The 27,930-nt window shown below is 45.4% G+C and overlaps 1 protein-coding gene across 1 annotated transcript; it reads right to left on the bottom strand.

The window, feature by feature from the left end:
• On the bottom strand, positions 1 to 27,550 carry LOC142570865 (uncharacterized). Its single transcript, XM_075679174.1, has 4 exons — positions 27,207 to 27,550; positions 25,114 to 25,889; positions 16,587 to 16,873; positions 1 to 1,067 (listed from the first exon to the last, which is right to left on the bottom strand). Exons 1-4 carry the CDS (start codon positions 27,439 to 27,441, stop codon positions 746 to 748), a joined length of 1,620 nt encoding a protein of 539 aa, XP_075535289.1. The 5' UTR covers positions 27,442 to 27,550; the 3' UTR covers positions 1 to 745.
• Positions 27,551 to 27,930: the final 380 nt, after the last annotated feature.

Below are 27,930 nucleotides of genomic sequence, written 5' to 3'. Positions count from 1 at the left end.
ACATCATAACGAGTATCACTTGCCCATGCAGCAAACGTATATGCATATGCATCTTAACCGAAAATGTTCAGGCACCTTCTGCTGCTTGGACACACAGTTGTCGATCGCTGTCGCAAAACATATGCAAAAATATTCAGGTAATTGTTTATATTATCGACCACGTCACTTCGCTGTGGCTTAAGAGGCAGCCATGAGGTACTCCTAGGCCAAGTGCAGGAAAAAAGTAGTGTCCTATTCCCTGTTACGTAATGTACTCGTAGGCCCTTCCCGCGCCAAAAGTGCAATCATCTCTGGCGTCCTATACATCCAGCGCTGCCACAAAATCAACTATGGTATGCAAACGTGCATGTGGAAAGGTTTCGTAAAGTGAACTGCACCTAATATGAGTCTCGTATGGTGTTTAGCATTAACGTACAATATTCGCTAGAATGGACGCACGTGATCCAACACGAGTATAAAATGTCCGCGTTATAGTAACAATATGTCCAATGCTTCGGAAAGACGGTACATGCATAAATAGGTGGCATCGAAAAAGCGCAGAGTCTATCATAGGGAACAGAAAGAAAAGGGAAAGGAAAAAATGAGTTCACGGCGAAATTTCCACAGAAAAGGCTGCGGTGCGCGGTGACCCATGGAGATGGGTTGCCGCAAGACACCGAGCGCCCGAACAAAACCACTGCTCACAGTACTGCGCCAGAGTTGTGTCCCACCCGTGGTTGTCCTAACGTCGGCGTTATGTTCTGCGTCAGGCCAAGTTCTTAACGGGACCCATGCAGCTCCTCTGGCACTCCTCCTCAGTGCTGTAGAGTGCCGTTTGGTTTAAATAGCAATGCAACCTCACACTCTGAGCGCTCGAAGAAACGCAAGCTGGGTATCCCATATACGCCATGGCATATTGGTACTTCAGGTACATTTTGTCGCAGACTTCTCTTTCGGGCCACTGACAGGAGGTCTTCTGGGTGGCGTCCGGACCACTGCAGCTGCGTTTGCATGCCTCTTCGCTTCTGTATTGTTCTTCACCGGTCAGGTGCGGACAGGAGCCCTCAGGGAAGTCCCATTCCGCGCACCTGCAATTCAAGGTCGGATTCGTACAAAGGAGGACAATAGTTATTAGCGTTTTCCTTTTTTTCTTTTTTTCGGTTATGATTTCCTGATAGTTGTAAATATTGTTAACGTAAAAATCATACGTTGATTGTCGCCGCGCAGGCACGCGTACATTTTAGAGTTATTAAAAAGACTTTATTGTAGCCTATCTATTAAAGAGAATGTACGAGTAATCCATCGATATGCATGACTATTTAATACCACCGATGTGTCGTTTCATTCTGTGTAACCGCAAGCAGGTTCGCGCATGTGCACCGTACGGAACAGTTAGCTTGGTTCTACGAGCCACAGCCGTACAACAAAAAACTCTAGCTGAGCAACCACACTATGTGAAATATGCTGCACGATTTAAAAAATGAGATATCCAGCTAACCCGTGTGTTTAGCGCGTAGCCACGTCATGAACTTATCCTATTTGGTTCTCACAGGGCACCTCAAGCTATCATTTTCTCATCAAAAACTTTGGGACGACCGGCTAAATGACGCAAATGACTATGACACTTTGTCGCAAGGCCCCGCCGAGCTAGAGGAGTCCTCGTAGCACAACAGGAAAGTGCGCTATGCATCATAAGGCAGAAGAAGAGCGAAATGTGCTGGTTTCGGGCAAGCTATTAGCTCATTTTAACAGATTAACAGAACAAGCAACAGAGTACAAAGAAACCAACAGCCGAGCGCTTAATTCCAAGTAGTTTACTTTATCAGAGTGACAGTATGCATAGTTCCGAAAGAAACATGGAAAACCAGATACAAGAATCGCATGAAATCAAACAAGGAGAAACAAAATGAGATCTTAGTCTAAACTAGATGGCTTCCTGTCATTATATGCACAGAAGCGCGCGGAACAAATGAAGCCAGTTACACGAATTGAAAGCTGTCAAAACAGCGAAGCTTGTGGTCGTTTTCTTAAGTTTGAACTCGTGTTAAGCGTGATTATCATGAAAGTATTTTGTCTCCTTGCCGTCGTCTTGCTAGATTCAAGCTAGCTTCGGTTCCGGATTGCGCACACTCTTCAGTTGCGTGAGGTTGGGATCAGACCACAGTCTATCACACACTTTGCAGCTGTGGCCGCACTCACGGTCAAGGAATTCTCTCTTGAACCGGCCATCGGCACCCTCCGTGGGAGGAATCTCTCTGTGTCAACGTCTCCTACTCCTACTCCTCCTCCTACTCTCGAAGTTGGCAGTTACCTTGCCTCTGCTGGCGCTTGGCTTCGCTTTACTTCTCTTGAAAATGGGGGTTGGCTTGGGGGGGGGGGGGGGGGGGCTTACACCGGCGCTTGGCTTCCGCTTCCGGTTCTCAATCCTCGGCGGTAGCGGCTTCCCTCCGCTGGCGCTTTGCTTGCGCTTCTCGCTCTAGAAACTCGGGATTTGCGCGACGTTGGCGCTGCCGCTTTCGTGAGAATTCCCGCTACTGCACGCGACGAGCGGTATTCCTGGGCGCACCGGCGAACCATCCCCTCCTATAACCCTCTCCCACCCCTATCCCGGCGAGCGCTCTGATTGGTCCACTTCTCCACCACCCTTCCCCCTCTCCCGGCGCGCCCTATGGTCCCATCCCGGCGGTGCCCCGGATGGATGGATGTTGTGAGCGTCCGCTTTGGAACGGGGTGGGGGTTGCGCCACCAAGCTCTTGCTATTATACGGCCTAATGTCCCAGGGTAAAAAAGAAAAGAAAAAAAAAACATGAACTCCCACAACCAAATTTTCTGACCGCCTGTTGTGAACTTCGTTTTCTGTCGTTTCCCTGCTTTTCTTCCACCAATCTTCCAATCGCCTCTTACTATTCTCTATTGCGGTCATGTTTACTTTTCCCCTGCTCTCACTGAACCCAAGTGCTTCAAGGAGGCCAGCGGTGCCTATTCCACCGCTGGGTAGATGTCTTCACATTCTAATAAAACATGCTCCATCGTTTCCCTAGCTTAACCGCAGCAAGCACATGCTTCTTCTTCCTTCTTATATCTCAGGTGCCTGTTCTAAGGCATCCTGATCTCGCTTCGAAAAGTAATGAGCTTCCCTTTTAGTTTTCATAAATTGTTTCTTTCCTGATTTCGTTTTTTCCTCTAAAGTAATTACTCATGGCAGCTTTCTTTTCCATTGCCGCCGCCCATAATATTATTTCAGCCTCTCTGACTTTCAGCTTGACGTTCTTTGTTGCTGTGTTGCTCACCCTACAGGCGAATGCTTGCTGGTAAGCTTCCTAGTTATTTTTCTTCACTGTGAATCAATGTTTTTCCTGTACAGATACATCAACACTCTCCCAGCCCATTTGCTTTCTTCAGTATTCATCAGTCGTTATTCATAATCAATTTTACTGTCAGCTTCCCTCACTTCAAAACTAGTCTAGCCCATATCCCCCTGCACAGCTTCATTTGTAGTCTTCCCGTGAGCGCCCAATGCGAGGCGACCCACTGACCTTTGGTTCTGGGCCCCGTGATTCACGGAGTCCAGCGCCATCTGGTGGTGCTGCAGGAAACCAAGCTTTGCGTCAAATGACCGAACTCTCTTCTTTTATTGATAGAAGCGCACCCCCCCCCCCCCCCCCCCGCACCGCCCCTGCGTGACAACGGACGCCGGACGGCGAATTCTTGACTTAGAACAGCTCCGCTTTTGAAATAATGTCGTGGTCGCCATGCGGGGAGGACGACAAAGTGTTGAGCTCGAGTGGCGCATGTCGCATGGGGCGTGCCGTTCTCGCTGGGTGCCCGGCCTTGAGAACCCGGGATCCACCACTACGCCGTTGTCTGACGCCAAGAGCCTGTATTCCTGCTGGGCAACCGGTTCAGGGAACCAGGCGAGGCGAGCAACCGGTTCAGGGAGCCTCAAGGGCCTATGTTGCTATTGGGCAACCGGTTCAGAGAGCCAGGCGAGCTTGCCGCATTCCGACGACCAGCCTTGCTGCCGGTGGCGAGAGCAGTAGCTGGAGCTACTTTATGGTTACCACGGCTACGTTGGCTGCTGTGGCTCTCATCACCGTCGCTGCTGGTGTCGAGAGCAGTAGCTCCAACTGTGCTTCTTGTGAAGCTGTTATTACGATTGTTTTTGTCACGTGTGCATGAGCAGCCCATATAACGTGCAATGGGGTCATGGAATAAAACCAGTTGGATATTAGCGCTAATTCTGTCACCTGTCCTTTTCCTTCATGCTCGAACTGAGTTGCGCGAAATCAAGACAAGAATATGAGAGGGGTGTTTGAGTAAGTCTCATCATGAACGTTCATCACGTTCATCATGCACTGCTTGTAACACAGAAAGAACATAGTATAATTTATGGGAACAGAAGTGCAAAATAAAGCATTAAAAGTAGGCACAAGACTGCAACATTGTGTAACAACAAAAAACAATAGGAATATCAGGGAGACGAAGTTAGCAGTGAATAATTCGCTAGAAGGGCGTTCCAGTCATTGACAGTTTTAGGAAGAAGCGATGATAATGATTAATGAATTTTTGTAGGCATAAGAGTCCGTCTGGCCAAATTATGAAACAATTAAAACTTGCAGAAATTTGTGGGTGAAAAATTTGGTTTTGTATTTGGACTGTGTTTGTGACGAGTAATCCTACCAACATAATTCTGTAGTTATTCTTGCTAGTTTAAACATGGTCATTGGAAATAAAGAAACCAACCGAAAAATGTTTAGGCAGGCCGTTCTTCGTCTTTAGGTCAGAGATTCTAAATCTGCTGATTCGAAACATTTCTGAAGCGGAGTCACGTCTTATGAATCATATGTATATGCCACAAGCAGCTAGTAGGGGTCCAATGTATCTTCTATAGACTATCAGTTTAAAAGATGAAGTGTAAGTTCCTAAGTTATGCTTCAGAACACCGAGTTATTGCCGTGCTGAGTTCGCATGTGTCATCGATATGAGAGCATGAAATTATAGTTATCTAAATACACGTTTGCATTCGCACCTGACTTATTCCATATGATGTCCCATCTGCTTAGATATCCCTTATGTCATTTTCCAGACAATCCTGCTAAACGATCTTAGGTCTTACTTAATCTATACTTGCCAGACAAGCTCCTAACAAAAGTAAAAATAACGCACTCACCCTGAAATATTTTGATAAATGCTTCTGATTGTACAAGGTCAACGATATCATTAATATACATGTTAAATGATAAGGGTCCCAACACTGAAGCCTGAGGACAGGGGTGATTGGAGATCGCAGTGAGAGGCCTTCGTCCTGCAGTGGTAATAAAGATAGGCTGAGGTTGATGGATGGCAGTTGCCGGGCTCACCGTGTTGTATCGCTATCGCGACGGAGATGTTTCATGTAACCCGGTCCCTGTTCTTACTATATGGCGATGTACAATCTATGCCTAGCCCTGATGTCATTGCCGTTTTAGTTGAATTGCAAAAACTAATTACCAGTCACTCGAATCGAAGTTCAGAGGTATCTTAAACACCAACTACTGAAAACATACGAAACAGTAGCACCTCATAACTAACAGACCAAACACCTGATGGCACCGTCCCTAATCAGACATCTAAACGACCTAAAGAACCATTACCGCAGCCTTCTATCGAGGCCGAAACTGACAGCATACGCAATGGCGAGCATCAGTTGGGGCGAAATATGCTAATACTTTATTGCGTTCCGGGCACTAATACAGCAGAAACATTCGCTCGCTCGGACAGTTAATCGTTGACCTCCGTTGCGATCTCTCAGGCAGAAATATAAAACCTGAATAAATAGATCGACCACACAGTCTTCGTAAATGCACTTACAACCGATGCCGACGCATCATAGTGAATTTCACTTTTCATAAAACGAAGGGGAAAAAGAAGCATTTATTTCAAACGGTCGTAAACTCAGGGGAGCATTCTACAGCGCCTGCAAATATGTTTCCCAATCTGTCCGCAATGATCCCAAGCAACTGGTTGCATTATGCCAATAACATTTATCATTTGCCTTGCGGTTTAAAAGTCTCTTCATCGGATCAAACGTTATGCATGTCACCCATTGTGGCAAACAGTAAAATAAATTGGCTAGCAATTACCTCTTATAACCCGAAAACACATTGTACCATGCTAACTAACAATGGTAGAACAAGGAATGTCGCTGAAGCCACGTTTTGACAAGGGCCGTTCTGGTCGTCTTATGTATACCTAGCTCAGTCTCCCCCGCCCTAGAATGGGGGAGGAGGAGGAGGACAAGCTGGCTCGTGGAGTAAAGGGACGTCAAATTGTTCAAGAAGCCGGAGGGGTCACACGGTACTTCTCGGATGTCTGCTCCCAACAAACACAATTTACTAAGAAATGTTAGCTACATCCAACCAGAAATCGCGCTTACTATTTCGAATTCCGTACACTTGCTGCGAAACAAACAACATACTGCACCTTAGAAAATGCTCTAGCTACACCAAAAACGAAAAACGAAATCGCTGAAAGTTTTGTGGTTAAGGTCGTATGTGCCGTTGGTATACCCTATACCTCCTAAACTGCTAAAGTAGGACAATATTCTAAAAAATTCCTCTTTGTCGTTAATAGATGTTTTGATAAAACATTGCAGAGATCAAGTTACGCAAATAAAGATGAACCTAGAAACATAAAACCATCTATAGGAAGAAGGAAAAATTGCCATTTTTTGTCTTAAGAGTGAAACGCTGACAGGGATAGCAAGGTTTAGCGTTGGGCTTTAACTTCTCTAACGGCGTTCCAAGCTATACGTGGGTTCGAGGAAACGGGACGCGACGTACGCGGGTGCGCCAAAATTTCTGGTAACTTTAAACGCTGTAACCCGCCATGTGGGACATAGAACGACATCGCGAATGGGCCACTACGGTGCCCGTAAAGCCTTGCGCCAGTAAAACATCACTTTCATGTTTTGGCACTGATACAGTTTTGTGCTTTTATTATTTTATAGCCAGAGGAGATATAAGAATAAAGGCATGCGCTCTGAATGTTACGTTTAAGGACATTTGTCTGCGAGGTAAGCATGCTCAGAATTCTGAGGAATAATTGAGTCAGGAACGTAAGAGCTGGCATGAGCAACTTCAATGATTGAATAGTGCAGCAACGTAACCCGCTTTAACGGCACGGACAAGCATACAGCATACGTACCGTAATATGTATGCCGAGCCTAACAGCTCGGCAGAGGGCGAAAGTTTGCTTGAAGGGTACATGTAATCGGTATTAGAATAAAAACCAAAAATTGCAGAACGTAGAAAAACAGATTATTATTGGAAGAACAGCGCCAAGGAAAACGCTACGCAGACGTACGGCAGGCAAAGAAACTCAATAGGCTTAACGCGCACTGCAGAAAATTTTGCAAACGTCTTTACAATACAACCACAGGAGCGCAGTCGCAGTATCGTAGAGATATCAGAGCGTTTAAAGCCAAGTCAAATAGATCTCAAACGCGGCTTTACATCGCTGTATAACAAAAATAATAATATTTGGGGTTTTACGTGCCAAAATCACTTTCTGATTATGAGGCACGCCGTAGTGGAGGACTCCGGAAATTTTGACCACCTGGGGTTCTTTAACGTGCACCTAAATCTAAGCACACGGGTGTTTTCGCATTTCGCCCCCATCGAAATGCGGCCGCCATGTATAACAAAAAGCGCACTAAATGAGTACAAACTTTGCAAAGATATAACGGACATTTCAAGGCGCACGCGCATTCAGGATTTCCTTTTTTTTTCTTTATAAAGAAGACGTATAGGGAGCATGAACATCGATAATCTATGAGCGCCAAGCACATGGGCACCAGATAGCGTGCAATGCCAAGAACCATAGATTGCATCAAGCTAATCCCAAGAAAAATTCTAGACACAACGACAGAGGGTCGTAAGCGCGAAAACTTAAATCCCGCACCGCACGAAACATTGAAAGATATCTCGGGAATAAAGGATATCGTAATTAAACGAACAAAGAAAGGCAATAGTATTGTAATATGGTTGACAAAGAAATAGAAAATACGGCTTACTAGCAATTCTGTAACGACATTCATACACAGAAGTTAAAATCTTGCCCACATTCAGAATATAGCAAAATAATATATCAGACAACAACGGACCTTCTAAACCGAGAATTATGTTCTGCCTAGCGCTACGAAGCCTAACAATAAACGAGTAGGTCGTTTCTACCTTCTTACGAAAGTTCATTAGGTTTCTGAAGAACATTTGTCTACCGCACAAATGTTAGGCGCGCCTATCGTGTCCGACGACAAGCCTACTGAGGCACTATCAATGTTCCTAAATTACCCCATGTCACACATGCCCTCGACGTTCCCGACCTTTATTCAGGATATGCCTCACTCCTTTTGAAATTTAGATTCCATTAAAGCCACACAAACGCTATGTGACCAAGTAACTCCCATAAGTTTGCTTATTTCTGTCCTGTACGGAAACGTGCCTATAATAATGAACGGATCTCAATATTACTTAACAAGATAGTGAACAAGCGCAACCTGCTGAAGTTTGCCTGTCTTTGCTAAAGTTAGTCCTCACCCAGAGAGAGAGAGAGAGAGTTATTTATTGATGTACAGAGAATTCTGCAATCGTATGTGTACCGGCTTTTTGGAACTATAATTCGCAGACTACATAAGTTTCTAAGTTGAAATTTCTCGTGGTGCAGACAATCTCAGGTGCGAACTATACGTCATTTTATTTTTTTTTTAAGATTGGAAGCACGCTTGAAGATAACGAGGCCAGAGAGCGCCTGCGAACTTTTCCCGTGCTAAACAACGTAGCAAGATTGGCTCCACAGTGATCGTTGTAGCGTACGTGAAATATATTCACCTCACACTGGCAGGTCGGGATATTATTCGGTTGTATGAAATATACACCATAAAATATGAAACACTGTGACAACAAGCGTGCAAGTAAATGCTGCTCGCGAAACCTAAAGCAGCTGCTGTTCAGTGCCTGGATTTGTGAGCACGTGCGCAAAACCTTGTTGCAAAATGCACCACGCGTTTACAGGCGACTTCATATGTGCGCAAAACAGAACAGTTGTTATGGCACGTTCACGGTATGGTTCGAGCTGAGTGTCCTAGAGCGTGCGTAAGAGTTAAAGATTCCGAAGGCGCAAGGACATCGAGGAGTCGTTAGAACGCAGAATCCGACATGCTTAAGTTGTTTTTGGTTAATGCAGCCTCAACGACAGTGATTTTGACGGCTTTGAGTATTTACTCATATTTGTACTCGTTCGCAATAAAATGTTTGCGTAGCTAATGTTTACTGGTTGCAAACAAGCTAAAACACCGATATTCTGTAAAAGTTCGTCTCTGCGGACTATGCAGTGGGTGTGGACTAGCCAAGAATAACTTCTTATATTAAGCCCAAATTGGCCCCTGCGGACTATACGAAGGGTGCGGGCTATGCTGTAGAAAATACAGTTGGCTCCTTGGTGTTACTGTGCATTGAGAAGGGGATCGCAGACAAATGTCCTAGGAGGCGAATGGCGAGGCAGGCAAAAAATAAAAAGGAAAGAAAGGAAATATATGATCATGGTATGTGCAGGGTAGACAAATGTGATAAAATTCTTGTAAACAGTCTAGACCTTGTCTATTAGGAAAGTATCTTCAAGAAATACGAAAAAATTAAAGCTTGGTGTTGTTGACTTGAAGGGGAAGGCACATGACGGAGTATTTTTTCTAGTTTTACTAGTTCTTGGGAAGGAAAGCCCATTCTACTGAAATAAAAAGATATCTCGTTTCTGGTGCCTGGACACTCGAAAAAAATTTTTTACAGCTTCTAACTCACCGGAGTTATTGCAACACGGTTTGTTAGTAAGTCCAAGGCCGTACAGGCAGCTATTCATGAATGCGGCCTTGAGACCAAGTCGCCGATATATTCTCTCAAGGCGACAGGGAAGCTGATGTGGGACAATACCTAGAGAATTTTGGCCCTATTATGTGAACCCCTTTTGCCCCAGCGTAAGCCAATATATTTGCCGGAAAGTTCGAATTGCAGCAGTTGAAATCATTTCCGCTAAAACTTTATACTATATATATATATATATATATATATATATATATATATATATATATATATATATATATGGTAAACTACCTGGTGGTTCACATTACATCTGAGTTTGGCTTGAAATATCACGTAAACAATGTCAGTTGTGATGGTAACCGTAGCATCGGTTATGTCCGGTGTATATTGAGATGCGCTCCCGTGGCTGCGAAACTAGCAATATTGAGCGACCAAAACGGGAATAGAAATCCTCCATTCTTACATTTATTTCAATCGCATTTAACATTATCTTTCCACATGATACCGAATAATGTAGAACGTCTCACTTTTTTCTAACTACAGATGCACTAGCAGTGTCATATCAATAAAACTACATTTCCTTGAAGTCACTTGAAACACGTCCACAGAGCATTTCGCCTTGCGCTTTTGCACAAGATATGCGAACATCCTTCTTTGAAAGTTTCAGTTCACTGGAATCCCGCTTTATTGTTCGGCCTGCTCAGTACACCGCCATAAGGTACACGCCAGTAACTGTCACACTAACGCTTTTCTGTACTCATTTGTGCTCCCACCACGTATCGTGTTCAGATATAGCAGACCACTAACTGTTTTGTTCCTTCGAATCACAGTCGATTTAGTAATGGTGCATGAAGCGAATGCTATTGCATTTTCTCGCTTGTTTGTGGGCCGCACTTTGCATCGCATTCGAATTCTTCGAGCTGCGCGAGCGCTGAAATTCCATGCTCATCCGCGCCTGCACATGTATACACATTTGTTAGTTTTGTCGCGATTGGTTTGTATATATTTGTGTACTCGACTTCCTTCTGTGAAGCTGTATGCGCTAGAAGGTAAATAAATAAATAAATAAATAAATAAATAAATAAATAAATCGAAACACGCATAATGGATCACAGAAAATCTTTTGGTAGCATACTTCCAGTAAAAATATCATGACATGTAAAAAATAGCAGCTCCACACGCAGTGAAGGAGCAGTTTCCTTTCTTCTAGTTACAAGGCTACATCACACACACACACAAAAGTCATTTGGTAACGTGTTTCATGTAAACAAATATCACAGATAAAGAATATCCGCTCTACATACAGCAAAAGGTGCTTCTTTCTGTAGTTAATAAAAATCTTTCAAAGGAAAAATTCTCATGCAGAACTAGTTGTTTCCCATGCTAAGGTAGAAAGTGCTCCTTTCTGCAGATTTCAATGACGTCGGCTTTTGAAAGTAACCTTTCACTTCTTGTTGGTGTTGCCGTGTCTTGTGGCCCCCCTTTACAAGACACGGGTGAAGGTGGCTGCCTTTGCTCTTCCAACATTCAAGTGGGTTCTCACAGCGAGCAAGGAGGGGAGCTCTCAGGTAGCTCTGAACGTCATCTTTGATGGAGGGCCCGACTTCTGAGAAACATCTGAAGCAAAGCTTGCGAAGGGCCCCACACAGAAGCATCTCGGGAGCTATCCAAACCTGCACTGCTCTCGCCTCATGGTTCACAGCATACAATTTTCAGCGTTCCCTATGCTACTTTGGTGAGAACAGTACAGGCCCACTTATCTGGCCTTTCCATGTAACAGACATCCTTAGATCCTTGAATCTAGCAACATCGCTAGAGCTGTGTCATCAGACATTTTGACTCCAAGGTACCTTGCCTTGATGCTGCGAGCCAGACTTGAAGCGATTGCCGACGACTCATCTGACTGAGCTGCGTGTCGAGCAAGGGCAATGTCAGCGCACTTTAGCTGAGGAATGACTTAATACAACGTGGAATATCGGTCCAGATAGATAGCTTTGTTGTGGTTAGAGCAAGTGGCTCCGGCACCTTTCCAGCGCTGCTCGAGCAGCCTGGTCATCATCTGATGCTAGCTTTTCCAACGCGTCGGAACATGTGCACCATTGCCAGTGCTTCCCTCCCCCTTCAACCATCTCCTCCATTTCCTTTAGCTCCATTTCCATTTGAACTTCCATAGGGCACGCCCGATCCTTCGAGCTTTTCTTGTAGCAGACAACAATAGCCTTGGCCTTCGTGCACAGCTGGGAAAAACCAGATACATCACGCTTAAGATCACTTACGCACAAGTGATGCGTATGCCCGCAGCATTTTATGCATTCCCAAGAGGACAGAGTAGTTGCTCGAGTGAAATTTCGCCCGTTGCCTGTAATAACGTAAACTGGTACAATACCTGGATCGATAAGTGCCCACTCATTCATCACGCCTTCAAGAAAGGCTACCAAGTTTCCGGCATTGTGAGTAACTGCAGTTTCTGTGCATGCCAGTGCTTGTACCTGGTGCTGAAATGAGCTGTCCATGGCATTGCATTTTATCAACGCATAACGTTCATTAGCACGCAAGGCCCAACTGCATGTCATTACTGAGATTGCCTCTACTTCATTGACGATGACCTCGTGAGGGTTGTTCATCAGGTTTTGTTTGTTCGAAGCGTAAAGATCTGGAACTATTGCAAAATAACGTTGTCCACGACGGCAAAACGTTGTTAACGTTGTTAAGAATGCATCCCGCGCACCATGAATCCGGCAATAGCATTTATGACTGGCTGTCCTTTGGCGTCGTGTTTTAGTCTTGGCTTGAAGCGGTGAGCTTATGAAGGCTGTTGCGCGCCAAGATTAGCAGCAGCAGTAGACTTCTTCACGCTTTTTCGTGCCCAACGTTCCTTTTCGTAAGCCACGAAGACGTCCGGGTACATCAAGTGCGCCGCCAGACTTGTAGTCCCCGCTGATGTCTTCAGAACCGCTAGCATGGCATTTAAGACACTGGGCGTCACTGCCTGGCAAAACCTTTACAAAAATGTTCAAAATTTGTTGGAACCCCACGGATGCATTGGCCATGTAACTTGATTGATTGCAGCAACTGATGCCCACTGAAATTTAAGTGTGCAGTGCGGTCAGCGTATTGCACCCACACTTCCCGACTGCGCGTGTGTCACGGCGAAACGAAACAGTGATACAGGAGCCTTGACGAACTTGCATGCGCAGAAGACACTTACTACAGACTGACGCTCCCAAGATCGCTACGGATAGGTAAGATACACGGAGGAAGAAAAAAAATGACTGCCTTTCCACTACTGTGAAGAAGGGTGCAAGCGAAGCTCGGGATCTGCAGCTCTTCGTTGTCGTAACGCCTCGGCTTCGCGCTCCCTCACGGCGAGGTCGACACGTCGACGACGAGCCCTTTCTCGAGCTATTTACCGGCGGTGTTTCCAATCACAGGCGCCCTCGTGAGCCAATCGTGAGCCAATCACAGGCGCCCTTTCCCTCCTCCGGAGGGAAAGGGCGCCTGTGATTGGCTCACGCCTTGTGCTGCGTCTACTAGTTCATGCATTTAAACCTCCGCTTTAAAGGGCGCGTACGATGAACCGACAGTGGCTGAATCGGTTAGGGTGGCATTCTCGCAACCCGGAGGTCGGTGGTTGTAATCCGCAGGCAGACAAGCAACTTTTATTTTTGCGCGGCTTGAGTCTTTTTGTATGGCAACACCAACACCGACGCCGATATGAGTAAGGCAATACAAGCTGCGCTTTAAAAACGGGGGAGAGGCCCTGGCGGTGCCCCAACATGTTTGTTGTATTGGTATGTGCTCATACATGTGCTCGTACCATGACAGGTCTCGTACCATGACAAAGGCGTCGTGTGTGCAGGACTGCGTTAGTCTCAGTGTTATGTTCCGCTGTGTTATCTGTACCGTTCTGTACCGGCAGTTCTGGTGCCCAGGCGGGACTGGAAGAAGCAACAAGCCTGATGCGAGGCCGCATGCAACACCATACACCACGTCGCAGTCTGAAATCACTGGGCTTCAAGGTATGGCCTATAAACGCCTTGAAGCTCAAAGACAGCGCGCAGTGTTCCTACTTTTGACAGTGGACGATGTACTTGTGGCACGTAGGAAAACCATGTAGAAGGATGGGAAAGAAGCGGCTGCTGTGAGTAACTAACAGACGAACCCTCCTTGCCGCAGATATCTGTGTGCTCGTGTGGCACAGGGAAGTGAAGGTTGGCGGCTGCGCTGCAAGAGTGAACAAGGCTCGACAGGAGAACGTACGCCTGCGCGCGCACCAAACGACTGATGATCGCACGTAGGCTCGGTCAACGGGCTAGCCGCACGCATAGGCGCTTACTGTTCGGCACCGTGCGGAGTATACCACAGAAACTTGCTTCCGTGAAGCTTCACTTATTGTGAGAACAGTATGCCTCAGACCGCAGTCAGTGTATGTAAATGCTAACAACGTTCTCCTCTGCTGGCCTCTTCATCGGCGCACTGTGGTTTGTCACTTCGCCGCGTTGTGTGGCCGCCCACAACTTGTTTAACAGAGCAAAGTGATTGCTATAAAGTGATGACCAGCATGCGTGTTTGTTTTCATAAACTGCAGATGGGCTAGCCATAGGCCGTGATGCGCGTAAAGTGTGTTGCCGGTCACTGCCTGCCCATTCTTTCAGTGCACTGAGAATGCAGATTTATTTTCAGAAAAGCCGGCAAAAGTAGCAAGATACCGGCCTAGGAGTTTAACTTGCGGAGTTCATGATGAGCTCCTTTCAACGTTAGAGCACATTTTCTCGGGCGAAATGACATAGATAGGGTGACCCAGGAATAAGTATTCTAGGTCACCATTTGCTGGACCACTACGGCGCACTCACGCTCACGTAGCCGAGCGTGGTTGCGCACCGAAGGCGAGAAATGCAAACAAGAGAGGAGAATTAGCCCCGAGAAGAGGGCGGAGTAACGCCAATTTGAACCATCACTGATTTTACAGAAAGTGACGTCACAGCGTCTCCTTAGTTTCTTTCTTTCTTTCCCCCTTCCCCCGTGTTTCGTTCGAATATTCGAAGCGATCCAATATGTAATTTGTGTTAGTGATTTCCTCCGTTGCACAACTTCAATCTGTCAAGCAAGATGGCAATTTTCCCTTAATTTCTATCTTTTTAAGTGAGTAGTGACCGGTTTCTGGCTTCAATCCGCTTTTTCATTTTTTTTTGCGCTGCCTGTTGCTTTTGACACAGTAAAAAAGAAAAACCACTTATCATTGCTTGTATCCGGGCTGATGCGCTCAATAGGAATAATTAGTTGCAAGAATATAACTCGCGATGGTAGGCACCATGAAAAAAACATTGTTATAGTTACGACATCTACTAGGTAATCATAAAATCAACCTAGTTAAGCAACTCTAAGTACCGATTTATTTACATGTGCTTTAATGTACCTTAGAAAGAGTTAGGAATCCTTGCATGTATTAGAGCGCGACGCCTTCATTGCTAAAATAATTCGTTTATTTTACTTTATTGGCTGCAAACCAAGAAAGAGAGGCAGAAGACCAACTACTTGAGGCACTTGCCGTAAGAAACGGCATGTCTAATAGAGATTCGAAGCAAAAATCCGTGCTGCAAATCAAAAAATTACAGCTGGCTACAAGGTAGCTCACAAAATAGACGCGAATCAAAATAAATCAAATATATATTGACATCGAAGAATACCTCAAAGTAATAAAGGAACATAACAAGAAATAAGAAAAACGAAGGCAAGCAATATTAGAAACTAAGTCTCTTAAATACGTGTCGTGATTGTACTTGCTGAAGCGTATGGAATGTAGGTTTTATGCGCGAGCTTAGGAATGACTGAATCGGAGTCTCAAGTATACTAAATTTAAGCTTTCGTATACCGTTATTCGTGCTTCATTTCTAAGGTTAGCGATATGTATATGGAAAGTTGCAGGCATTGGCACGCGACATTGTAATCATTTTCAAGCTCTGTTTTAGCGTAACTAAATAGAAATATATTAAGTTAATGATAGATAGCTTTTTACTCAAGTAACTGGTGATTTTGTAAGATTCTATGTGGAACAACTGGTACTTTTACTAGGGGTATGTTTTCAACTGCTCGGAGTGTTGTACAAGCTATAAGTGAGTGAACGGTTAGTAGCACATATGGTTCCCTGAACTAGTAGTTCGTACTGTATGTGGCAGTAAACAATGGAGTAATATAACTGCATTTTCACTGAAGGTGAGATGGAGCTTCTGCATTAGTTCACTACATCGACCAACCTTGCTATTTTTGTGCGCATATATTAAGTGAGTTGGCGCCAAAATAAATACTCATCAAATACTACTCCTAGGCATTTCACTGAACTTTCTTGGGCCAAAGTAGGGTATATAAGTGAGACTGAATGTCTTTACCAGACTTATCTTTCCTATAAATATGAGGTATCTTGATTTCACAACATTTAGTCGCGGTCACAGTGCAAGATCATTTAACAAAGCCTTGGAAGAAACTTGTACGACAAAGGTGTGCTCTGTAAATAAAAGATTTGTGTAGTCAGCATAGATGGTTATGTCATTGACATACGTTTTATGTTAACCATATATATAATATAGAGTAAAAGCAGGACTGGACCCATGGTGGATCACAGCGGGATAGCTGTGACGGTGCTAGTCCAAAAGAAAAAAAGAAACGCTTTACGACAGCGCACTGGAGCCTCTCATTGAAACAGCTGCTCCTTAATATGAATCAATATGAATGAGCCATGAACAATGAACAAAAGCTCACTTGTTGACGTCGCTGCTGAAAAACCACCATGCGCCATCTATCATGTCAATCGCCCGGCACCGCGAGTACAGTGGAAGAGGAGCCTTTTCGCACTCAACAGGATTTCCAGCATACATAGGGAAGCATTCATCTTGGCAGTCAGTGCCGGTCTTGTATAGCCTCCCTGAATACGGACAGGTGTAGTTCATATCTTCGTTAGTGTGCCGGCACTTCTGGATCCTTGTGCTGTAGTAGTACCCGGATACCGTTTCTTGGCAGTAGATGTACATATCGCCACCAGGAGAACACTGTAAAAAAGAGAAGGTCATTGTCAGGTCGCAGGTAATTCAGTATCCGGTACGTGGAGCACGAGAAAAATTACAGGTGTGCCCGGAATAAAACAGGCATAGGAACAACAGCGAGAACAATAAACCATGCAGATCCAGTGCGCATTTCGGAATCTGTGTGAAAATTTGGGGAAGCGGGTAATGAAGCAATATAACGCTGCTCATCTTCTGCAACAGGTATTGCAACATGCCGATTCATGTTGGTCAATCAGCAGGGCCAAAAGTCCCCACCACGCAACCAATGTGGTTCATGCAACCGTGAATTACAGTGTATCCAGGATAGGACCCATTTTCTGGGGTTTTGCATGCCAAAGCAATCATCTGATTATGAGGCAAGCGTCAGTGATCCCGGAAGAAAGCCCCTGCGCCATAATGATTGCGCTATCGGCTTCTATACTAGAGGTCCTCTGTTCGAATCCGGCCGTCGGACAATTATATATATATATATATATATATATATATATATATATATATATATATATATATATATATATATATATATATATATATATATATATATATATATATATCCAGAATATAACGGTGACCAGTGGTACTAAGGGCAGATTGCCACATAACCAGCAGCACATATCGTCCAACATTTTAAGCCTGCACTATCATCTCCGGGATCAGCCTCCGGTAGGGGCTAGAAACATACCTGATACGGAAAAGTGGGGGCAGCTCGCCAAGAAAGAACTTAGTCTTTAAAAGTGCTGCTCCGCGTCAGTGGACTGATTTACGAGATAATTCCTGACGGTTGACCAATCGACAGCGCCACTAAGAGAATAGTGCACATTGTTCGAGACTCGAAACATAAGCGTGCGCTAGTGTGCCTCTTTCCTGACCTCGCGCGATCTCCCCAGATTCGCTTCTGAGAACACTTATTGTTTTCCGGTTTTTCAGTTAGTTACCTTTCTACTTTCCCCTATAGTAAAGAAAGAAAAAAAGTTAGCTTCTAGTTTTTTTTTGTTTGAAGATAGAATGGTGCCACAAGCAGACACAAGTTAGACAAAAGGGTCAGTGCTTAAGCCTGTTGGAATGGCTTCGGGACTGGGAAAAAAAATCTAAAAGCGTGACAATAAATAAAGGACAGGACCAGGCACTCATTACCAACAAGTGCGCTTATTTTGCGACCACAATAATATAGGCGTAAAAAATGACACCTGCGCTCCCGAAATTTATGAGGCATGCACTAAGCATTGCAGTGGGCTTTCACGTGACTCGCCGTCAGTTTCCCTGTCTAAAATAGAGATCAGCTATCTTCTTGACAAATTATCTATAGTTTCTGTTTTGTTTTCCTTTAAAGACGTACGCACGGTTCTCGGTTGATGTTTCTTAGCACCTTCCGTCCTTTCAGGTCTATATATATATATATATATGTGTGTGAAATAAACGAACTCATTTGCAGTCAGCACCTACAGAAAGGTCCTTCATTTTCCTGTCCCGTTTTCCTCGTCGATGTTCCCTTATGAGTAAGTGCAAAATGGAATGCGCGCGCTGTCACTCGAGGGTTTTATGGCAAGAAAGGTGGGATGCGAAGGACCAGAGATGTCTAGCGACATCTATTTGTTGGGCGTCCACTCGGTGTTTTGTAGCTGAACTGGTGCGGCAGTTAAAAACCTAACTCTCTCTAAAAAAAAGAACAAAAACAAGGAAAGCAGTTGCCTATTCTCCTGTGTTCGTCGTCGTCATTGATTGGTTAACTAGTAGTAAAGTATTATATGTTTTATTTAATTATTTAGATACACAAAGACGTAACCGACCTTACAGCGAAGCTGTTGAGGGCTAGTTCCCCCAGTATCAAGTCCGTGTGTAGACACAAAACTATACGTGGCCCGATCCCGAAGGTTGTGCAATTCGAGGCCGGCCCGCGGCGGAGGTGAAGCAGACGTTAAGCACTCCCCATGCGTGTGCCGATCCCGAAGATATTGCAACACCGGGCCGACCTGCGGCGGAGGTGCAGTTCGCCATTAAGTGGCCCACATACACAGCTTCGCTGGTCATCGTTCTTCACAGATTGGAAGGGCACTGACATATTTTTTTTTAAATTGTTGCACTTTTTGTATTTCTCGTCGAGCCACCTCGATTCGCGACCGCAATGATCCACGGTTTTGGTAGCTTTTCTGTACGACGATAAAGAAAGACAAAGCTGGGGTTCAACAGAATCCCGCACGCCAGCCAGTACCAGCGAGCTCACCATAGGCAACGGTAGGCACCCATATGTGTGCCGTCATGGTCTGGAGCAGGTTTATATACAGGGACATTAGGGCCGGAATAAAGACTTTCGATATTATAAAGGCAGTGACGGCTGCTGGCATTACCTCGTGGTTTGTGCCAAGAGAGAAAAAAAAAATTGTTTTCGTGATCGTTACTACCCGGTGACATTAAACGGCTGTTTGACATTAGGTGGTCAATCGGGAACGGCGGCGGAGTACCAAGCTATTGCGAGAGCAGTCATCCTAATATCAAAGTCGTATTATAGCAAAGGACACGTCCGGGTGCAAAAGTGCGCGCCTGCTGGGTGCGGAAAGCAATGCGCTCGAGGCGCGTGTCGTCTGCGTGCTTCTCCTGGCCCACAGCAGGGTGCGCGCTGGAGTTCCCATCGCGAAGCTCAGCGGTGAGATCAAAGCTTTTCGCTACGTTTAGAAGATTCGGGGAGCTTTAAGCCGAAATGCACTGTCGCGACACCTGGCGACTCGGCGCTTGGGCTCGTCAGGGGCCAGGACCCACGCAGTGTCCATTTCTGTCTAATGTTGCTCTCCGAAACTGACCGTGCGGTTCATCCCACGATCGACGCGATTGCTTTCTCCGTTGTATACGCGTGCCACCGCGACCTGCGAAGTGCGGCTCAACGCAAGACATCGGCTGTTGCTCCGGGAGATGTCGGAGCGCCAGCCTTGACGTGACGGAGCATCCAGTGCGAGACGCCGCTGAACCGTATTCATCCGGCATCCGTGCCAAACACGCCAAACGATAGCACGGCGCGTCGGAGGGAGCGAACGTTAACATGGAGCCTACAACTCAGGTTATAATTAAAAGTTAAATTATGGGGTTTTACGCGCCAATACCACGCTCCGATTACGAGGGCACGTCGTAGTGAGGGGACTCCGGATCAATTTTGACCACTTGGGGCTCTTTAACGTGCACTTGAATCTAAATGCACGGGTGTTCTTGCATTTCGCTGCCATCGAAATGCGGCCGCCGTGGCCGTGATCTGATCCCGCGACTTCGCGCTTAACAACGCAACACCAAAGCCACTAAGTAACGACCGCGGGTAATTCAGGTTCGGCGTTTCCCATTATGAGCGACAGAGAAAAAAAAACCAATTCGTCCAGAACTAATCTACTATGACTATTCAAGCATCCGAATAGCATCCTTTTGAAGTTAAAATTAATTTCGGGCACAGAAAGGATTATTTAATATTCTACGCACAGTTTTACGCTTTGTACCCTTTGTTATCAGAGACTCTTATCATGCGGGGTGTAATTGGTGATGATATGTATTACATGATTTGGTAAGTGCTACTGAGACTGGAACATACCCAGTAGCACATATTCACTGACTTAAGTTGACGCCAAAGACATTCACTCCAGAGCGGTACATACAAGCTGGTACCTACTCAGCGGCCAAAGTTAGTTTTCGGGTGGATAGCTGAACAGTTAGATACATAGACAGATAGTTATCTGTAAAAAAGAAGCTGTTATGACAATGGAAGCATGCTATTCGCGTTTTTTTTTTCATTTTAGACGAAAATGGTCAGTGAAAGCAAATTTACCAGAGACAGACTAGGATTACATAACAGCTGTATGCCTCCGTGCACTTTTATGAAAGGAGCCAGGCGAGGTCAAGGTCATGCGTCAATCAGGTGCCCCAGCAATATTTGCAATTTTCTTTCCCATTTTTTTGTCAGTTTTGTTTGTAGCAGTGACGAAAACAAAAACCGGGAAGGGGGCGGGGGGGGGGGGGAATTGTTCGGTGGACAATACGCAATGGGTTCTAAGGAGCCCTGGCTAATGCCCTTGGAGTCTCCATGCAGCGACCACTGCGAAAGATGAACTGGACAATTTCAGTAATGGCAACGTGAAGCATACATTCTCATTTTATCCTTATTCATTGGAATTTCATACCCCAAAAGACACTACAAATAGGGTTTCACATCATTTGTACTCAATACTTATTAATTTTTACATAGACACACCACCGTATGATATTGTAGCCTTCCTATTTACTGATTCTAAAAACTTTAATTCATGTATTGGATACAATTACAGCGTTTGCAGTCGAGTATGTTCAGTCATTCCACACAATCCGCACATCTCAATTAGTGAACCAGATATTCACACTAATATGGTAAGCGCGGCGCGAGAAAAAACAAGAACCAACAAAAGAAAACGCTTTTCTGGGGTACCTGAAATTAAATTGGGAAAAAAGCACGTTCAGCTTCGGAAAAATAAAACCTGAAAACACTGAGCCCTAATCATGAGAAGTAGATGCGCACTCTACAGGCCTCGACTCCAGCCCAGCCCAATTAGGGTGATGCGTTAATACAGTTCGGACTCGCACCGGCACGGATGCGTTACTTTTGTTCACGAAAGCACAATGAAGACCTTGTGCAACAGAAGCGCCTACTGGGTCTTGGGGTTGCGAGAAATATCTGCCGACCGCCGTGACCTTTCAAAGTCACAGTGCGCCCACCGCGGTAGATTAGTGGCTGTAGGGCGTTGCGCTGCCGAGCTCGAGGTCGCGGGTTCGATCGCGGCCGCGGCGGCTGCGTATTCGATACGGGCGAACTACAAAAAAAAAATGCTGGCTCTTCCGCAATCGAGAGTAGACGTAAGTCGCAGATTGGTTGGAGTGATTACGATGATCACTCACCACCATCTCACAACCATCCGCGGTGCACCGCACGCTCCCGGCCTAGTCACGCATGGCGCCACCTCTCGAAGGAGGCGACGCAAAAACGCGCGCCGCGCAACTCACGGACCGCTGGCGTTGAAAAGAGCACAGGCGACCGTGAACCAGCGCCAAAAGATGACAATGAAGAGTATGGTGCACTGCATCGGCCTTTTGAACATCGCTATCGGAAATGACAAATTAAACTTCAGCGTGCTAGAAGTTACAGCTCGAGTGATAGTGTGAACAATCATTTGGAACAACTCGGTAGCAAAATTTTTTTTTTGTAACTTGTTTAGGCAGTAACTAGCGTATGTAATGAGGTCAGGGAGCTGGGGGCCAGATACCGAATTTTCTTGAGTTTATACTGGTTGCCCAGATGATCGTGTGCTGCTCTCCCAAAGATGCCCGGATGTTCTCGTTTCGTTATCGCCCCATTCTCGTCTTGAGTGCCTGGATAACAGCTCTAGATTTTGGCTCAAGGTCTTTTGAAGGTCGCTGACAACGGGAGCTAAAAGCATTTGATGCTTAAAGAATGATAGTGCATTTAGTGCATTTGGTGTACGTTAAAGAGCCCCAGATTGTCATAACTAGAGGTGGGCGAATAGTCGAAGTTTTGAATGCGAATCAAATATTACTCAACTATTCGTATTCGAAAGGGGACTGTTCGGTATTTTCGAATATCGGAACTGACCAAATATTCAGCAACAACGGACTGGCAAAGTATTGTTACTGTCCTCCGTCAAGGGGCTAAATAAAAGCATCGCAAGTTATCGGAAGTAATAGAGGGACAAAACTTTACGAACTAATGCAATAACAAAGCGTATAATGAAAATCCTGTTTCCGGTTTGGCGGCAGAAGATTACATGACAACTGTGAGTTTTGCGAGTATTCTGTCATTTAGTGTTTTCGGCAGTGCAGACAGTTAACATTTCTATCTTTTAAGCTATGCTACCTGCGGTGTTTTTCTTGCAAGGGGCCCTCTTAGATTTCTTCACGGCGCACAACTAAGTTACTCAGCAGCTTTCTTTTTTTTTTATGCAATAGCGTGAAACGGCCCATTGAGCGCAAAAAGAAACGGCGGCGTCTTCAGGAGCGAAACGGCCCCTAAATTCCCATTGGCTGCGACGCCACGTCACGAGCGCGCCTCGACGGGCGGTTGAATCGGAACGGCTGCTGCTGCGCTATACGGCACGGCGCGAGACGCGCCTTGCGCGGCAGTCGCGCGACGCTCTTCCTCGGTCTCTCATCGCGCAGGGCGTCGGTGGCATGCGGGCTTGGCACCGCAGGCTGCTGCTGCTGCTGCCGCTTCCGCTTGCTGGCTCGGACGGCACATACCGCTATGGCACATCGCTCGCAGCGCAGAACTCGAAGCACCGCTCAGCGGCGTTCGATTGCACATCAATGCTTTCGCATTCGCGACTCGTACGAAGTGCTTAGGTGCCCTCAGATATTTCTTTCGTTTCCCATAGCGCCCTAGCGTTCTTTTTCTTTTCTTTCGTCTACCTCTTATTTAGCGTTTTTCGAAAGCTCCATTCCGTGCAGTTGCCATTCACTCCTTGGAAAGCAGGCTCTAAAGAGGTTCAAATGCTAACCGTGCATTCCTTTAATGACGATTAATCATATGTTTAAAACTAATTCTTGTGTTTGGTATTTATCCCCTTTTCTACACTAGTCAGTACTGGCGTGGTACTTAATTTTACCGAATTAAAGATTTCAACTCTAAATCTATGCGTCTGCCTTTGAATATTCGATATTTCATGCAATAGTCGATACTTACACTTCATATTCGATTCATATTCGAAAAATTTTATATTAGCCCCGTCCAGTCATAACTGATTCGGAGTGCCCCACTATTAGGATCGCGCTACAAGCTAGTAAAACCCCAAAATTTAACTTTTCTTTTTCAGATTAGCGACACAATTTCCAGCGAGCTTGTTGCTGTGTGCCCTACCCTTCCGCTTGAAAACCGGGCATTGAACACACAACACCGCTAAAGTCCTCGCAGCCAGAGTCTATGAATTTTGGCAAATGATTTCTTTTCAACGATATTTCAAATCACTAACGTAGGTCTTTCCTCGAGGCGCTTCTTTGCCGCCTCGGAAATAGCACAGGTGAACAATGAAAAATTAGTGGGTTGTCACACCGCACATATTACACTCCAGTATTCCATTTACGATATTAGATAGCTTTAGAATACCGTTTGCAACCAAGCGTGATTGCATTGCGTACGTAAATAAAGAGCGTTGCTCTTACTGTGCATGCTTTGGAATGTTATTGGGTTTCTTTGGTTTAATAAAGTGCGCTATAATTGCGTACGTTTGTTGGCGAGTTTAACGTTTGTGACGTTTACGCACGCTAAGCAATAACGTTGTTGAACATGGCGGCACCCATGGCTTCCGCTCCAACGTGAATTGTCGTCATGGCTACGGTTTCGCTCTCGTTGATCCGAATAGTAAGCGCATAACGCGTCTAGTTTCTGAGATCGTTCAGCAATTCTGGTGTCCGCAGACCTAAAAAGATGCGTTCACATAGCAACAACAGGATGATTGCTAATGAATTGCATTGTGTTGGTTACGTTTCGGAAGAGACACCAGACAGCGCCCGGCTTATAACGTCTTCCTTGTGTTTGCGTTCTCGTACGTTATATTAATATTCTTAAAGGGTCACGCACCATAACGTCCCGCAAATGAGCTGGCGTTTAACGTGCGTAAGGTGAGAAACGCTATTCTAAATTTGTCTATTATCAGATGTCGCCATTGTCACTGCCACAGTTTCTGGTATTCAAATAGCTGCGACTAGGCCCACACCATACGACCTGTTCATCATTCCGCGTTTACGCTTATGTTTTCGAGGGGTTCTCGACATTATAGTAACTCTTGTTTAGCATGAGACCTCAATGCACATTTCAGAGGCAAGTAAACTATAAAAAGAGAAGTAATGTATGCACCATGTAGACTGCATTTTGAGAGGAAGCCTTAACATGACGACAGAGGAGGTATTAATGAACATGGTAGTGTATTGCCCCTTCAACTACATTTATATTGTCAAAATGATCTCGTGAGTTATGAGAATATGTTCGCACTTTAGGAGCACATGCTGTTTTAAGCACTACTTGAACATAACTGAATAAAGTTATTATCCTTTCGATGATGCAATTAAATGCTCTTTTTCACATTATTCAGAAACGTTTTCGAAGTGAATGACACTCGATAGATTTCAGCAGGTTAGTCCAGACACTCAGGAATGAAATGCACTCGACTTCGAGACTGTTCGTATCATGAACAGCAAAAATTTCATGTACTTACGGTTACGGGGAGTGGCTTTCTAGGCGTTGTGGTTGTGGTAGTACTAGTGGTTGTAGTAGTGGTTGTAGTTGTAGTGGTTGTGGTTGTTGTGGTAGTAGTTGTAGTGGTTGTGGTTGTAGTGGTAGTGGTTGTCGTGGTAGTAGTTGTAGTGGTAGTAGTAGTGGTTGTAGTTGTGGTTGTGGTTGTTGTGGTAGTAGTTGTAGTGGTTGTCGTTGTAGTAGTTGTAGTGGTTGTGGTTGTTGTGGTAGTGGTTGTCGTGGTAGTAGTAGTAGTAGTGGTTGTGGTTGTAGTGGTAGTAGTTGTAGTGGTTGTGGTGGTAGTGGTTGTAGTGGTTGTGGTTGTCGTGGTAGTAGTTGTAGTGGTTGTGGTTGTAGTGGTTGTAGTTGTGGTGGTTGTAGTGGTAGTGGTTGTAGTGGTTGTAGTTGTGGTGGTTGTAGTAGTAGTGGTTGTAGTTGTGGTGGTTGTAGTAGTAGTGGTTGTAGTTGTGGTGGTAGTTGTAGTGGTGGTTGTAGTTGTGGTGGTAGTTGTAGCGACGTTAGTTCTAGCGGAGAAGGTGGCGACAGTGATGACGAGGCTCATGGCGCCGGACACATTCCGTACAGGCTGTCGTTGGGCCTGTTCCTGCTTTGCTGCCCACAACAAGGCCGTGTAGAGTAGAAACAGCAGGAACAGAAGCACGGCCATCGTGCACCCACAGCGCCAGAGCAGGGCCGCGCCTGGTCTCCTGTTTTCGGTGCGCTCGAGTTCTTCTGTCAGTAGCATGCGTCGCGTGTACGCTGGAAAGCAGAGACGCTGCTCGTACTCTCTCGGCGACAAATGTATTCACACTATGTGCAATACATGCGTATTTGTGCCTTTTGAGTGCCGGTAAAGATAGGGCCGTACTCAACTGCAATTAAGTAGGTGAGAGCCATTTCGTTTCTCATCTTTCGAAAATCGTAACGGTGTAATGCCCACTAATCGCTGTAGGTACGAAATGGCTGCTCGAAATGTCAGTTTTTGTTTGTAACGAATTGTGCGCTCAAGAAAATGTTAATGTCTGCTTTGAATGTCAATATACTTTCTAGGTACATATAGGAACAACAATCATATTAAACAGCGCCAAAACACACACGGACAAGAAAGAGAATATGACCAGCGCTCTCCCGTGCTCGACATACATGAACAACTTACGAAGGTTGCTCGTCTGACACTATGTCAGATTTGTTGGCTGAATGTATGCCACAATGTGCGTCTACCGAATGTTCTGCATTATGTCTCAGCTAGCGGTATCCCTGAACTTCGCGCCAAAATATTGTGTTGTACTATTCATGTGGCTATTAGTGGCTGTAGTGTTTATATTAAAGTAATTGAGAAAATTTGCTAAACTTACACATAAACTGCAATATTCACCTTTACGGCATAGTTTCGCAATATTATCGTAAAATTATGATCGTAAATACTGGTCCGTAGCTAGTAGAGAGTATTTTGTACTCTCTCTAAAAATCTATCCAATACTTCACCCTAGGAGCGCCCGACTCGCTGAGTGTGTTTTGTTCCAGGGGGTTTTTAATCGATGCATACTTCTTCGGGTCGCTTGCCACTTTCTTCTGAAAAGCGTACCCAGCTTTGGTCGCTTCGTGTAACGTACACACTTATCTTTTTCGTTGAAAAGCGGCAGCTGCACCTTAATCAAGCAGCTTTCTGAAAAGGGTGGCTGTAGCGGTGGGAGATCCTAGTACCTAACCACGACATAACGTGTTGGGCCTACTTTCATCTGCTTTCACTTTTATCACGCTACGCTCCCTCTTAGATTTTCTTCCTTCATGGTGCACACCTCGGCGGCTTTCACCACATTAATTTATTTTTGCACTTTGAAACATATCGCACAAAGCATGCTCCTGAGATGTAACACGAATCGTTCTTCACTTACTATCGCAGGTAAAATTTTGCCACAATAGACATGTTGGAGGCGCCTACTACGCAAAAGAGGCTTCGCTCACCTGCGACCACCCTAAGTATGACTTCCTATAGCAATTAAAGGGAGCCTTCAGCTTAGCTGAAATATTTTTCAGACGGGACTGAGTATTGTGGCAGAACGCCGCAGCACTTACACCGTTCCGTTGCAGCCGTCCGCGAAGTTACAAAGTCATCGCCTAAAGTGTCTTCGATGCTCATGGACGTCTCGGCGACCGACAGCCCCGTCAAGGCCGAACTAGGGCGCCTCGTTTGCGTGGTGGAAGTGTCCCCCGCGCTGAAGTCAGGGCGTCGAGACCACTGTGACGACGTTCCCAGGACGCTCGCGTCGTGGCCCTTCGTGAGCGCGGTCGACTCTGTCGCAACATTCATGACAGGATCTCCGGGATCTTCAGACCAGGCTGTAGGATAGGTCCCCTTCCCTATGTTGACGATAGGTAGGCGGAGCAGCGAAAAACTTTCCTGAAAGCGGCACTCTAATGCGAAGGATGAATCTCGGATGATACAGATCAGACCGGAAAGCTGGCTGCATTCGACAGAGCGCGTGACCGCGCGAGCCTTCTTTCGCTTCATCTTCTTCTTCTTCCTATCACGTAAGTGGCCAAGAATTAATGGATTATCCCAAGTTATAATGAATGGATTTCCGGATATCTATGGACTTAGCGCTGTATAACGTAAGATTATGTGTTAAAATAAAATCAGTAAATTCAGAGCGAATGAATAACAGTTACTTTAGAAGTACACAATAGGGAAATATAGAATTTAGCAGGACATTCGGTTGAATTCTATAAAAAATTTGTGGGCAGCGAAGCGAGCGTCCCTGTGGCTGAATCCCTAAGCGGAGGCCCCAAAGGAAAGCAT

Source organism: Dermacentor variabilis, chromosome 2 (assembly GCF_050947875.1).
Source record: "Dermacentor variabilis isolate Ectoservices chromosome 2, ASM5094787v1, whole genome shotgun sequence".
Lineage (NCBI taxonomy): Eukaryota > Metazoa > Arthropoda > Arachnida > Ixodida > Ixodidae > Dermacentor > Dermacentor variabilis.
The sequence above is the reverse complement of the archived record's forward strand: the minus strand, read 5'-3'. Positions and strand labels throughout refer to the sequence as shown.